At 39.8% G+C, this 13,579-nt stretch overlaps 1 protein-coding gene across 3 annotated transcripts; it reads right to left on the minus strand.

Annotated features, from left to right (window-relative positions):
- Window positions 1-346: 346 nt before the first annotated feature.
- Window positions 347-5,411, minus strand: LOC103709558. 3 transcript variants are annotated; one of them, XM_039130399.1, is made up of 3 exons: window positions 4,833-5,411; window positions 1,996-2,114; window positions 347-673 (listed from the first exon to the last, which is right to left on the minus strand). In XM_039130399.1, exons 1-3 carry the CDS (start codon window positions 5,192-5,194, stop codon window positions 651-653), a joined length of 504 nt encoding a protein of 167 aa, XP_038986327.1. In that variant the 5' UTR covers window positions 5,195-5,411; the 3' UTR covers window positions 347-650. The 3 variants fall into 3 exon arrangements, with proteins under 3 accessions (XP_038986327.1, XP_026661413.1, XP_026661414.1); XM_026805612.2 differs by lacking the exon at window positions 1,996-2,114 and having other exon boundaries at window positions 350-673; window positions 4,833-5,401; XM_026805613.2 differs by lacking the exon at window positions 1,996-2,114 and having other exon boundaries at window positions 357-673; window positions 4,815-5,408.
- Between the last annotated feature and the right edge of the window lie 8,168 nt (window positions 5,412-13,579).

Consider the following 13,579-nt stretch of genomic DNA (forward strand, 5'->3'; position numbering starts at 1 on the left):
CCGGAATCCATCAGGGATCTGGAAACGGATTATAGTATCATCTATCTAGGGTCCAAATAGGCCCTGATCTAATGGCTGACAGAGGTGAGGTAGTATTATACTTCTCCTGGGAGCCTTGATAGTAGCATGCCTACTAAAATGGCTGGACGTATAGCAGCGACAACCAACTGAAGCTCTATCCCAGCAGATTTCTTTAAGCTTTCTGAGGAATTGAAATCTGACATGAGATTGATATATGGCAACAGAATATGTCACAAAGTCGCAATCCCCATTGACGAACATGGATGTAGGAAAGCTATTATTTGATCCCGGCAGCCTGCTGCAGAATGTTGAAATTATAGGCTTGTTGTAGAACAACACTGAAATTTACGGATGCCGCATGACATTCCTGAAGATTTGGATGGAGGACATGGTTCATTAGCTTGCTAGACTTAGCATTGAGGATTCGTAGATACAATGATATCTGGCAGACATCTTATACTAAAAGCACCCATCTAAGCATGCATACAGACTTTAATTAAATAAAAGGAAAACACATAAGATAGGGCTGGGAAGGGCTTTTTGACATCCTTCCCCCTTGCCATCAATTATGAGCAGGAAATGTGATGCAGAACCTCCTTGACTCATTGACGATAAGATTTGACCTGCAGCTAGGCTATGTCAAACTCTTCACCTGTCATTGTATCATAAGAATTGAATCAAAATTCCAAATTCACTTTCGAAAGAAATCAATTGAAAATTCAAAGTTACCGAGTCTTGTTCTTCACTTCAAAGTCATCAAGACCCACTAAAAGGCAATGCAGAGTGGGAAAAGGATTTATTGAACATAACATTTCTAATGTTGTAGTTATGTTTGATTTAGCTAGAATTTCTTTGTTGATATCAGCGTTAAGCTGAAAAAGGGCCAACCAGCACATTCAAAATCTAGCATTTTGAATCCATTAGAGTTTACAATGTCCACATTCTTCTTTGCATATCAGTCCCCCAAAATTAATGTTACAATGGTGTCGGGAATTTCTTAGTGTAGGATCATTAGCATCCTATAAACACAACAACGCATTTAGAGAAAATTGATGCTATTACTGCAGAACAACATTATCGGACTGTAATGACGTGTTTTAAAATGAACTGATCAGTAGGCATTGTTACTAGTTCAACAAATCAGGCTAGCACTTGATCCACAACATAACAATGAAAAGAGCAGAAAGTCAAAAGACGAGATGTGAAATATAACAATGCAAAATGCTGATATGAATATAAGCAATTCGCAGACTGGTCATATACAGGCTATACAGTTCAAACCTAGATAACTGAAAGAAACTAGTTTTCAGTAAAAATGTCCAGACCAATTTATAGGATGGATAGACTCGATATGACTAGAATATACCAGATCTGAATTTGCTTCCGGGGCTATTTTTTGGCCTTTCTTGATGGCCAAGCTCACTCTTATAGATTTACAAATCTAGAAGCCATAGCGCAAAGTTTCTCTCTGATTTTCTAGTATCATAAACTAACCGGGACCCAATTATTTAAGATTGCTAATACAAATCAAAAGAAGACAACTATACAATTTAGGTCATCAAAGTATTCCAAATAGTCCTGTTAGCTGCATAACAAAGAAAGATTGAGAAAGGATAAGTCATATGGCTTTTTTTATGTGACAGTTCACAGACTTGGAACTCTGATATGACATAGCCAAGCATCACTGAGGTATCATAAAAAAAATATTTTCTGTTTTTTATTTGGTAATCAGTAGCATATCACCCATCAAATGTTCTTTTCAAGCAACATATATGCTCTGCACAATATTCCTCTTTAGATACAGAAAACACAACCACGACCACCAAGCCTTGTCCCAAGCCTTTGGGATTGCCTTCATCAATCCACATTTGCCAAATATTCCTCTTTAGGCCACGGAAAATATGACATAAGTATAATCCTTCAACCCAAAAATTTTGAGACCTTTTAAGGGAAATAGAAAATTAGAAAAAAAACCTTGATGAGAATATAGCACAAGGCTTGTAATGTATGCAATTCCCCTCCGTCCCCGCCCTCCCCCAAACCCAACCTCAATCCCAGCAGCTTGCTTTAACTTCGTAATATAAGTCATGTTCCTGAAATCAATATATTAATAAGCAGCGGAAAACATATTTCATGACTTAACTGCCTTTATCTAATTGATATACGAGAACGAGAAAATTGAGATCCAATGATGCACCCAATGTATTGCAATACAATCTTTATATCACAAATATATGTCAGAGGCATCAGCATGTCTAAAAATTTTTCTTACCAATTTTTGCTTTCAAACTTGCAAAAGGTTGGAGATAGACTTCCTAAGAAAATCCCTTGTTGCTCATTGAGTGAATTTAAATCATCAAGCACCCCTTTTTTTTTAATCAATGAGACGAGATGTTATTCGGACTATAGCAAGACTTGATCAACAAATAAAGGATTAAAAGGGAAGATGGAAGTAAGAAGAAAATATGAAAAAGAATGAGACAAGAGACATAGTGATAAAGGCAGAGAGGCAAACAAGTTGTCTCAAGCAAAGACTTCCAGCCATTAGGGCTATAAGCAGGTCTGGTTGAATAGGCAGAGGCATAACCTAAAAGCAATCCATGTTTGAAATGGGTCAAAAAATTAAATCTAAACCTAATCCAATTCCCTTCTAGTTGGATCAGATCGGGTATAATATTAATTTACCAATCCATCAGGTTTTTTAGATCAAATCGGGTCAAAAATAATCTAAATACAGACCATAATAAAAATATAAAAATTAATTAGCTAATTATATCACAAACATATTATCAAATAAAATAATAGTATACAACATGTAGACATTATAAAATTACATATGATTTGATTGATAACTATATATAGCTATAATTAACAAAATAAATTATTAACATAGTTACAAAGAATGCCTAGGGGCCCTTTCTAACCCGGAACAAAAAAGAAATATGAAAAAAAAACTAAGTTCTTATATTTAAGGAGGATTTTGAAGTATATATTATATCAGTTTGCGATTGAATCAGGATGCTTCAGGTTCATATTAGGAATTTAGTGATCCAAGTCCAACCCATAATTAAAATGCATTATGTTTTTGAATCCATGCCTAATCCAAATAACTTCTGGTCGGGTTGGGCCTGATTAACTTCAGACCTGTCCCAGAATGGAGATGGGTCGTTCCAATCCACTTGCAGCCCTAGTCATCATCCTAAAAGAACCTGCTTTCCTGACCCTCATCAATACAAATACCTCACAAAAATCAAAAAGAGATAACCTCCTTGAAACAAAATTTTCTAGTCTTTCAGAAAGCATTCCTAATGCATGTCAACAACTATTCAAATATCACACAAATAGATAATCTCAACAATATCTTGCATTCAAGGAGTTCATTGGATATGGGAAGAAGTAATCTACAAGAGGGCCGTGTGTACTTCCTACAAAGTGCAATGGAACACTGCTCAGCTCTGCGGAGCCAAAGGGAAAGAACCACCAAAAGCGAACAGCACAATATAGCAAAGAGGCTTTCATCATCCATGAAGGACCTAAAGGAAGACTGTGGTCCGAAGTTCACTTGAGAGTTTCGTTTTAAGGGCACTTTACCTCCACAGTAGGAACAGAGAACAATGGGTGCACAAGTTGTATTCCACATATATGCAAAAACAATTCTGCATAAGCAAATGGTTTTGCAAGTCACTGGCTTCCCAAATAATAGGAGGGAAAAAGCTAATATCCAAAAACTATGACGACGTAAGCTCCCTAGAAAAATACAAAACATACCAAGGCAAGACAAATTAGATAAATGGGTTTTTGGTTTCCCAGTACTCTATTATAACACATGATAAAAGCTAAAAAAGTACAGTTATTATTTGCCTATGTTTCATATTCAACTAGCCATGATGGGTCCTAATCAACCCAAACTTATTTCTCAACACTTCACTGAATAGCCATCAGAATGACAGATTAGTCTAACTCCTTTTTATTGAGAAAAAAACTCACCTGAAAGATATACCATGCTAATTCCTGTGATATCTTTGTTCAGTAAATTTATATTGCTATTTATTGCTCAATTAGTTATGTGTTATCCAGTCTAGCCAAGCTGGCTGTATAACAGGAACCAGCAGCAGGAGCAAGAAAAACAACAACAATTTGAAGGACTGAAAGTGGTTTTCAGTTTCTTAGATTTAGCATTCTGTTCAAAAAATACCATTTTTTCAAACTCCAAAAGGAATAGCAACGATACTATTGACTTACAGCTTTCATATAGAGGAACATACCATGCACCCAGCTTTGAACTGTCCATTTATCACATTATTTACAAACACAGACGTCAGTGAAATCGATGCAACTTATCATATCAAGAATTTATAGCTACCAGAATTTATTAACTCGCACAGAAGCTCATTACATCTTGACGACATATAAAAAAGGGAGGAAAAAAAAAGACAATTGATCCAATGATCCTAATAAAGAAAAAACAGAATCTTTTTTGAAGAAAAAAACACCTTTTGTGATGAAGTAAGATTCATGGACCTGGATTAAGGTTACATTCAGCACATGATAGCAGGAGAGAAGAAGAAAAAAAAATCATTTTTTTTCTTGTTTGATAAGATCAGATTCATGAACCTGGAAAAAGGCGATGTTCAAAAACAAGACAGCCGAGAAAGTTTTTTTTTTAAAAAAAAAATCAATCCTTTTCATGAGATCGTATTGATAGACTGGAAAAGGAAGAAGAAAAAAAAGAATACTTCCAAAACATAACACCATACCAGGAGCGGGGGAAAGAGAGATGGTATGGTATATACCGAGAGAAGAGGAATTACCGCCAGCCGTAGACCACCTGGGTGTATCTCTCCTTGAGCCACCTGAAGCTCTTCCTCAGCGACCCCTTCATCTTCCCCTCCATGGCGTAGGCCTTGTAGCCCACCACCCTCTTCTTCCTCTGTAGCTCCGGATCACTGAGGCTCCACCCACTCTTGGAGGAAGACGACCCCGCCGTTGTCTTCCCCTTCTTGAGCTTGATCTCCCTGGGGACCTGGTAGCCGTTTTGCTGCGAGGACGCATAGGACGCGCTGTAGCACCGGAGGTCGTGGAGGCCGGATGCAGGAGGTCCCGCCGTCCGGCTCCCGTAGACCTCCATCTCCATCCTCCCGTCCCCACACGACCTCGATCTGAACTCCTCCATGGAAGCCAAAGCTCAATCTCTCTCTCTCTCTCTCTCTCTCTCTCTCTCTGTGTGTGTGTGGAGACTGGGGGGGAGAGAGAAGGAGAGGGGGGGGCGAGGTTCGAAGTGGAGGCAGGTGGGGGGCTCGGCTACTGCATTTTTTCTCAGCTGGGAACAGCTCAACGTGGGGTTCCTCCCATTCTCTTCCGTCGTTTGTGGGCTCTAACTTCTCCCTGTGGAGAGAGAGAGAGAGAATTAGTGAGGTGAGCGTGGAGTCACCGCCACCTTTTTTTTTTTTTTTACCTTGATGGGGTCCACAGAGGAACGAGGGTGAGGGAATGTGGATTATGGCGTGGGCGAGTGGGCGCTGGTCCCCTTTTTTTTCTCTTTTTTCCTTTTTCTCCCTGACTTCACTCTCTTTGGATAAGTTTCCATTGCTCTTCCATGATTTGCGGCTGATCATCCCCTGCGGGCTGTACCAAGTGTGGCGTTTATTTTGCCTGCATGCAAGATGAAACTGGACTAGTTGCCAGTTGTCTGATGCTGCCAATACTGACGGTTCTGGGATACCTCAATTAATATAATTTGGTAAAACCAAGATAATATAAGAGGCATTCTAATGCCAGTGTCTACCATATATGGCATTATATAGAGACTATTCTCTTGATGCATTTCCATAGGGTAGGTAGCAGCAACAATTTTTTCTTTTTTTAGGCCATCTATTCTATTATAGAATCTTAAGTCGTATGAGTCTTTCTTGAAAGGGTCATCTACTCTTTATGCTCAAAGGAATTTGGTTGACATGGTGAATACACGTGGGTACTTGGAGTGTAGTCTGTATTCTTGTCCATCTAGTACCTTAAGTAGAGTATTAGCAAAGGTTGTTTCTGCATCTGTTGCTCTCATGATTGAGCTATCTTGGCTACTTTCGTGGAACTCATCGAAGATTCGCAGCTTATAGATATTAATATGGCTAATGAAGTAGCAAGACTTTGATTTCTTTTAATTGAATAGTAACACATTGGGATGTAGTAGTCGATTGTAACAAGATTAATTGAACTATGGTTTGGTTTGCCCCAACCCAACCTTGAGATGATCATGGGTCAAGAGTTGTAATAGTTGTCAGTTGAGAGTAGTTGGTGATATAAATAGGGCCCTTATTTATCACCCAGCAACTTCCCTATAGGAAAGAAATATATCTTTTTTACATGTAATATAAACTGTCAATTGTGGGGATTATGGTCGTTATTCCCCTCTTGTTTTCTTGCTTGAATTGGCATTTCATTTTGTTAGGTCAAACGCATTACGTATGCCGCATACTAGTTCTACTAACTGCTCCATCTAGATAAAAACTAATAATTCAATGGAGTTGTTAAATCTTTATTAACATGTAATGTTGAGCAAATGAAAATCTTAGCTAATCATCTGGCTTAGTCTCTTATGAGTAACATATCTCATGTCATTCAATGTAAAGCATGTGAAGGATTTCAACTCGTCTTCCATTGCAAGATTGGCGCTGGATATAATGCATGCTTATGCTTCCACTTACATTTCTTGCTTTTTGACATGCATGATTGCATTCTCCACTCTCTATCTACACAACTCTTGCAGGCCTCCAAGCTGCTAAAGGGTCCATCCGAAAATCTCGCAGAATTTGGTTGAATTTTCTATAGAAATTAGGTCTGTTAGTCTGCTCGGCCTTTGTTTCCTTTCTTCTGAATGCCCGTCCTTGTTTTAACCTAAATCCCATCTAGAGGTTTGTTGGACATTAAAAAAAAAATCTGTGAAATTTTTTTATTTCCTTTTTTATAGGATTTAGGTTAGAGCTGGATTGGATTGATATGGGTCTTATTTAATTCATTTGCTCGTGAGCTGTGCTATTGCAAAAGTGCATCATGTCACCAGCACGGGCATGGAGCATCATTCATCTCTCGTAGGTGGGCGTAGTGCTGCCACCTCAGTGGAACTGAGCCTTTACTTTCATCCACGCGGTCTGAGTCCGAAAAGCGCGGACGTCGATTAAATACAGAGACCGAATGCTTCCTGCTCGGACACATGGGGCGGGAGGGCTTATTAGTCCTCTAATAGCCTCAATGGTACTAAGTGTGACGTACTCATACGGAAAGTTCGTGCCGGAGCCCAGAAGAGTAACCGAGTCGGACCCACAGGTGGGGAGGGTATGAGTAAAACCGGTTGGAGTGCCCACTATACGGTTATTTCTGCTCGCATCGAACATTCTCCTTGTAGGGTGGAGGCCCAGTGGAAGCTGCTATGCGGGGTGGGCTTATTCCTTCCTCTCCCTTCCCCTTTGTTTAGCAAAAAAAAAAGGTGGGCGTTGTGCTTTGCGCGCTCCAAGGTGCCTTGTAACATCAAACATTTTATAGCATCCGGTTCTATTTTATTTGTTAAAGTGCTGACTTTCTTGAACATCAAGCATCTCAGCATTGCCCCACCTACTAGAGAATCAGCTTCCTTTCGCAACTGAAATGCCATCTGAACTTGTTATTCGAGATAATGAAGATGAATATGTGTTTTCTTTGCTTTTAATATGTAATTCATTCCCGCGTTTCCATTTGCTTAGTGGCAGGTTTAATTCGACATTATATAATTAGAAAAAGTAGATTATAGTGTGTATATTTCTTTTTTTTCCAAACCTTCTTAAGCAATTTTCCCCCATTTTGTTGGCATTACTAAGTCAATGAGTTGGAGATTGTTAGCACGTCTCCTTAATTTTAGGAGACTGATGTGGCCCACTTGATCAGTTTATCCCACATCAAGATAAACCTCATTTAAATGGGGATTAAATCTACTCAAATAAAGAGGTTATCTTATCTGGTGGTTTCGTGGTGGATGGAAATTGTTATAGATAAACTTTATAGATAAGAATATGGGTTTCTAACCTAGCATTATAAATAGCCCGTGGATCCATCACCTCAAGCATTCAAGTCCTACATAGGTTAAAAGATCCAAGTCTCTTCTCTCTCTCATGTGGCGTCTTCGTACCTGAACAGCGATGGCCGGAGGTCAGTAAAAATTATTTTATATTTATTATTCTGCCGAGTATAATTTCTCCTACAGAAGATATCATCACCTACAAAAAAGATTCTTTTCATACAGAGGCATATCCATATGGAGCCTTTCCCTAGATTGTTAGCCCAATCAATAAAACTTTTAAAAGTCTTCAATTTCTGCATTTTGATCAAAACATCTGTGCTGTCGAAAAGGCATCAATTAGGTAATGTATGAAGTCAACATAGCTGTCCCACTATGGCCCTCATTTCTGTGCCAATATAAGACTGCTCTGGATTATCTATTCAGCTGCTTCAGAATTGAGTTTGGGCGTACGAACAGTGTGTTCGGTGCTACAATTTTTTTAGAACTGCATGTGATATACAGGATCCGTTTAATTTTCTTTATTATTGTACCCAAGACATGATTTTTTCCTCAAACAAATTTATTTTTCCTTCCTTATGTGTTATATATCATTTCCCATGAAAGCTTTTCACCTCATCATCAAAATAGTGTTACATTTACCCTTCAGAAGGACAGATAAGTTGCATGTTAATGTCCAAGCAAGCCCTCTGATTATAACTAGAACATTTTTTTTTTTTTTGTATCAATTGATAATAGTCTTTTTCGCTTTTATCTGACCACCTATTTCTTAAGGAACCTTGTTTTGGATCTTCATTGGTCATCAGCTTGTATGAAGCATAATAGGTGGTGCATTATGGGAAACAGCAAAACTCTGTTTGCATTGTTAGTTTTGAGCTAAAGTTAGTTCTATAGTATGCTAATTAATATTTGTTTTAACTGCTTAGACTTGAGACCTTCACTTCCCTCTCCAGCGTTCTACACTGAATTCAATTGATACACTCCACTTTCTACTAGCTATAATCTTATTCATGTTGACTCTTTTAACCAGATAAAAAGCATACTCGATTTATTCATTCAGCTCATAAAAGTGCACTCGTCATTCTTTATTTGATATTATGGATCTTGGTAATTGAGGGGCATGTGGCAGGTTTTATTGAAATCATGGTTACCGCTTTAAAGTTATGGTGTTTAAAGTGGAAACTCCTGATTTGCTTTGCACCAATTGTCATGGTATTGTTGTGATTTTAACTTTTGTCATTTGGAATGGGAGTATAGTTCTTGGTACCGTTCATCCTCTCTCTCTCTCTCTCTCAACTTCCTCATGACTTTGCAAGCTTATACATTTTTGAAAATCTGAAAGCAATTTATAATACCTGAAAGAGCTTAAAATGTATTTCTGCAAGGAGTCGTGCGAGCGTATATTTAGTCTCACATCAGCTATTCATTGGGTAGATCTTGGATACTTATATAGGATCAAGAAATCCAAATAATACATTCCGACTAGCCATTTTTGATGAGTTCCTACGTTGTTACAAATAATATCAAAATAGATCTGGCACATAACTTATACAGACTACGAGACACTGTAGCACGGAACCATTGAGGCAGACTACGGGTCGATCATAGTGCTTCTGATTAGGTTTGAATGAAGTTGAACCCTTAGCTTTAGCCTGTAACAACTCAGGACCATTTCAGAAAGTCTAGTTTCCAAAAAACAATCTATTGACTCCTATGATGTCAAATTAAAGTTTTGCATGATTCACAAAAGGGGTTTTATCTCCCCCCGACAATTCCAAACCAGAATTTTCATGGTGATTCTGAGGCAGGATCAACTGGCCCCATAACAAGGGCCCTACGATCTTCATTACATTGAAGGTCCAAGAAACAGTCCTCCGAAACCATAGAAGGCTTCATAGACTGACCTTGCTGACCAGTACCTTGACTGAGCATAGATTGTAGTTGCTGAACATAGGTATCTTGAGAATGAGAAGACTCACCAGATTCCTGATTCCAAGAGCCGGCCATTGTGCCCTCAGCCGAGTTAATCTCCAATGTACCAGTCTTTGTCTCCACCGGTCGCCAGCTTGCTTTCTGAACTTTACCTGAGACAATGCGGAGAAGTAACAGATGTAGAGCCCATGGACTTCTGATTAGCTTGATCCTGCACTGTATTTTTCCAGTATAATCACCTTTGTTTGAGGAGGGGATTCAGATCCAGGAGATGCCACTGTGAAGAAGCCCCACCACCTGCTGATGCCACTACAATCTCCATTTTTTGAGGTTCCAAAGCCTCCTCATGGTGATCAACAACCAATGGCGCATACCGACACCCAAATGTCTTGTGTGATACAACTACTAATTGCAGTGGCATTGTCGGAGAAGATCTCTCAGATGGTTCCTGTTGTACCAGTGAAAGAGAGAGATCAGATTGTTTTTGAAATAATTTTATAGCAGCCTATTTATAGACTTTATCCGAAAAGATCGTAAAAATATGGTATTTCCGAAATATTATACATCTTTTGGCTAGAATCTGGAATTAGTTCATAATTCAATCCAATCTCTCTTTCTTGCTAGTACTCTGTCTCTCATCTCCTAAGTCTTCTGCAGACAGAGAGTTCTTTCACTTTTCAACTTTCTACTTTCCGTCTTCTTTTAGTTTTTAGATATTTGAAGGAGTTAGTCGGGTCAAGCTTCCACAGCGATCGTGCTTATTAGAAAAGTACTGAGCTGAGTCGAGTTATTATACTTTAGGGATGAGATCATCGTAAACCTGCATGTAGGAGGCGAATCATGTTGTTAGGGCATTGTATATCACATATCTCCATCCATATAAGCTCTTTTCAATTTTCTGTTTTATTTTAGTAGGCTATTTATTTATAATATTTTTATAAAATAAAATATAAAATTTTTAGATAAAATATTTTTAACAGTTTTTTTGGTGGGACCCAACTCCCCGATGGTTGATTTTGAGTGCGAGGCAGAGTAGGAGATGGTCTACGGTCAGCCTGTTGGCTTTGTATCAAGGTTACTGCCCCGGCAACCACAAGAGTCAACTAATTTCCCCAAAGCGCACAGACTCTATAGCAAACCCCCCGACACGATGTCTCCGTCCATTCAACCAAAAATAGAGGAGTTCCAGTAAGCGAAGCAATCTTCAAAATATTTTACTTTATCCCATAACCCTAACGTTTCTAGGCTTTCTAGGACTCGTTCCTTAGTTTCTTCAATTGGAAATTGAAAAAAAAACAGCCCCTTCGAGAGCAGTGAAACATGCAAGTCGCCTTCCACATCCTACTTTGCTCGCGGTGACTAAAGTCAAAGAAAAGCCACGACCAAAGAACTTACCCAATGGAGACGGAAAGAGCGCTCAATCTCCTTCGCTGAAAACACAACCACATCGTTGAAACGAGCTTCAAGCGTCGCGATTTCGTTGTCGATCGCTTTAGAAGCCCCCCAATGGAAGGGGCGGACTTTTTGAATCACTTGGGACCAAAGATTTCACCCTCGACACAGTATGCCAAGACGGCAAAGAAGACGCTCCTTGGCCAGTCTCACGTCCGTCGGTGAGCTTGTCGAAATTATACAACTGAGCGTTATTATACAACTGATGCCAACAGTTCATAATGATTATTTTGGGGTATTTGGCTTTGTTGTGTTGTGAAATAAATTTCTTACATAGAAATTGAAACCCATTGGAAATTTTGGACCGTGTTGTGGTTGAAATTTGGCCCGAGGGTGACCACGCCGGAGGAAGCCGAGAAGACACCAGTTGGGACCGAAAAAAGGAGGAAAGAGAGCCACCTCCTGCACTCGGAGATACCTGCACAAAGTCTTGGCCGGGAATTTCGGTGAAGGCCCTCCGATGGCTACGTTAGCAGAGTTTTTGGAAAAAAGTCCCTACGTATTTTTAATATGGTTTATTAATAGTCCTCATAAGGGTGCTCAGGTGGCTGAGGTATGATCCGTCCTCATCATGAAAGGAGATGATCTTAGCCAGGTGGCGTGTGGCCAAGGCCAGAGCTTGCTAAGGCATACGGTTTGGGCAGTTCTTGTGCATGACATGGTGTTAACTGCTGCAGCAGGGTATGGCTCTTGGCAAGTGTGGCAGAGTATGGCTCTTAGCAAGTATGGCAGGATATGGCTTTTGGCAGAAAGCATGGCTGGGATGTTCGGCCACATGTGCGGACGTGGGCGCGCGAGCGAGTGCGGCTGCATGCGAGGTCGGCTCGGCCTTCGGCGGGGGCTGAAGTCGGCCTTTGGTGGGGTTTGAGGTCGGCTCAGCCTTCGGCGGGGTTCGAGGTCGGCTTGACTCTTAGCGAGACCGAGGTCTAGCCTGCTCGACTCTGAAGTCTGCTTAATCGGAATTGAGAGGCTCCATGCTGGATCAGGACGGTCCATTTTGCCTCCCATCAGACTGATTTTTTGTTTCTCGATTCTTATTCATAATGCCATCCTCCACAAGTCAATTTTCTATATGGTGGTCCCTAATATATAGGCATGCATGGCGAACATAAAGACAACCACTGTAGTTTGATATTTCCACTTTCAGAAAAAAAAACTTTGGTCACTTTTCTAAGTAGCTAGTTTTCCACTTTTTGTAAAATCCAAATTGAAAGTCTCTTTTTTTCAAATACATCCTATCACCATAAGTACGAAATTGTACTAATTTTGATGGGGTCTGGTGTATGTGGCTGGTGGATCTAACCTGATACATGAACCTGTAACGACAATTTTAAGGGGAAAAATGCAGAACCTGCAACAAAATAAGCCACTTAAAAGAGCTATGATGGAAACCTAGGCTTAGAGAGCTGCAATCAAAACTAATGCTAAGGTTAAAAAACAATCTCCAAACTAATCCAGTACTTTTTGGCGTGGATTCTCAGTCAATGTAATCACTGTGCTGGAATTGACTTACTGCTCCATCTAGCTAGCTGAAGTCATTTGCAAATGCCATTAACATAACACGGCAAAAGAAGTAGAAGGAAAAAAAAAAACTTGCATGATATATTCATCAGGTATGCATATCCTTCCATATGGCATTTTCAGTGTAAGAAAATATAAAATATATAAATAAATTTATCTCATGCTATCAGCTTAAATTTTTAGGACAAGTGGTGATTTTAACATGATATCAGTAAACAAAAATCCAACCCACATGGAGGGATGAGTAAAAAAAAATAAAATATATAAATAATTCTATCTAATCCTACCAATTTAAGTTTTGAAATAATTGGTGATTTCAACGCCCAACATCCCTGTTGCCTACCGCCACCAGGTCAAGTAGTCCATGCGGCACAGTGTACCTCGATCGGGATCGCGTCAGGCCAAATATCGAGGGTCGTTAGCGGTGTAGGATGATTAATCACACTCCACACGAAATATCCGATAGATCTGACGGCAGCCACGCATCGAGGGGTATTACGGGAAATAAGTGGAAGCCTTAAAACTGGAGGAGCGAGCGCTCGGGGGCGTTGATGTCGTGCCTCCCTCCCGTTTGCCCCGAGCTCTGGGGTCACCGGGTCCCAACGTCAA

The sequence above is a fragment of the Phoenix dactylifera genome, chromosome 9, assembly GCF_009389715.1.
Source record: "Phoenix dactylifera cultivar Barhee BC4 chromosome 9, palm_55x_up_171113_PBpolish2nd_filt_p, whole genome shotgun sequence".
Lineage (NCBI taxonomy): Eukaryota > Viridiplantae > Streptophyta > Magnoliopsida > Arecales > Arecaceae > Phoenix > Phoenix dactylifera.

Coding starts and splice junctions, on each gene's coding strand:
- LOC103709558 (XM_039130399.1), bottom strand. CDS start 5,194: ATGGAGGAGTTCAGATCGAGGTCGTGTGGGGACGGGAGGATGGAGATG. Junction 2,115..4,832: donor CAGGTGGTCTACGGCTGGCG/GTAATTCCTCTT, acceptor TATTGATTTCAG/GAACATGACTTATATTACGA. Junction 674..1,995: donor TGTGCTATATTCTCATCAAG/GTTTTTTTTCTA, acceptor ATACAATGACAG/GTGAAGAGTTTGACATAGCC.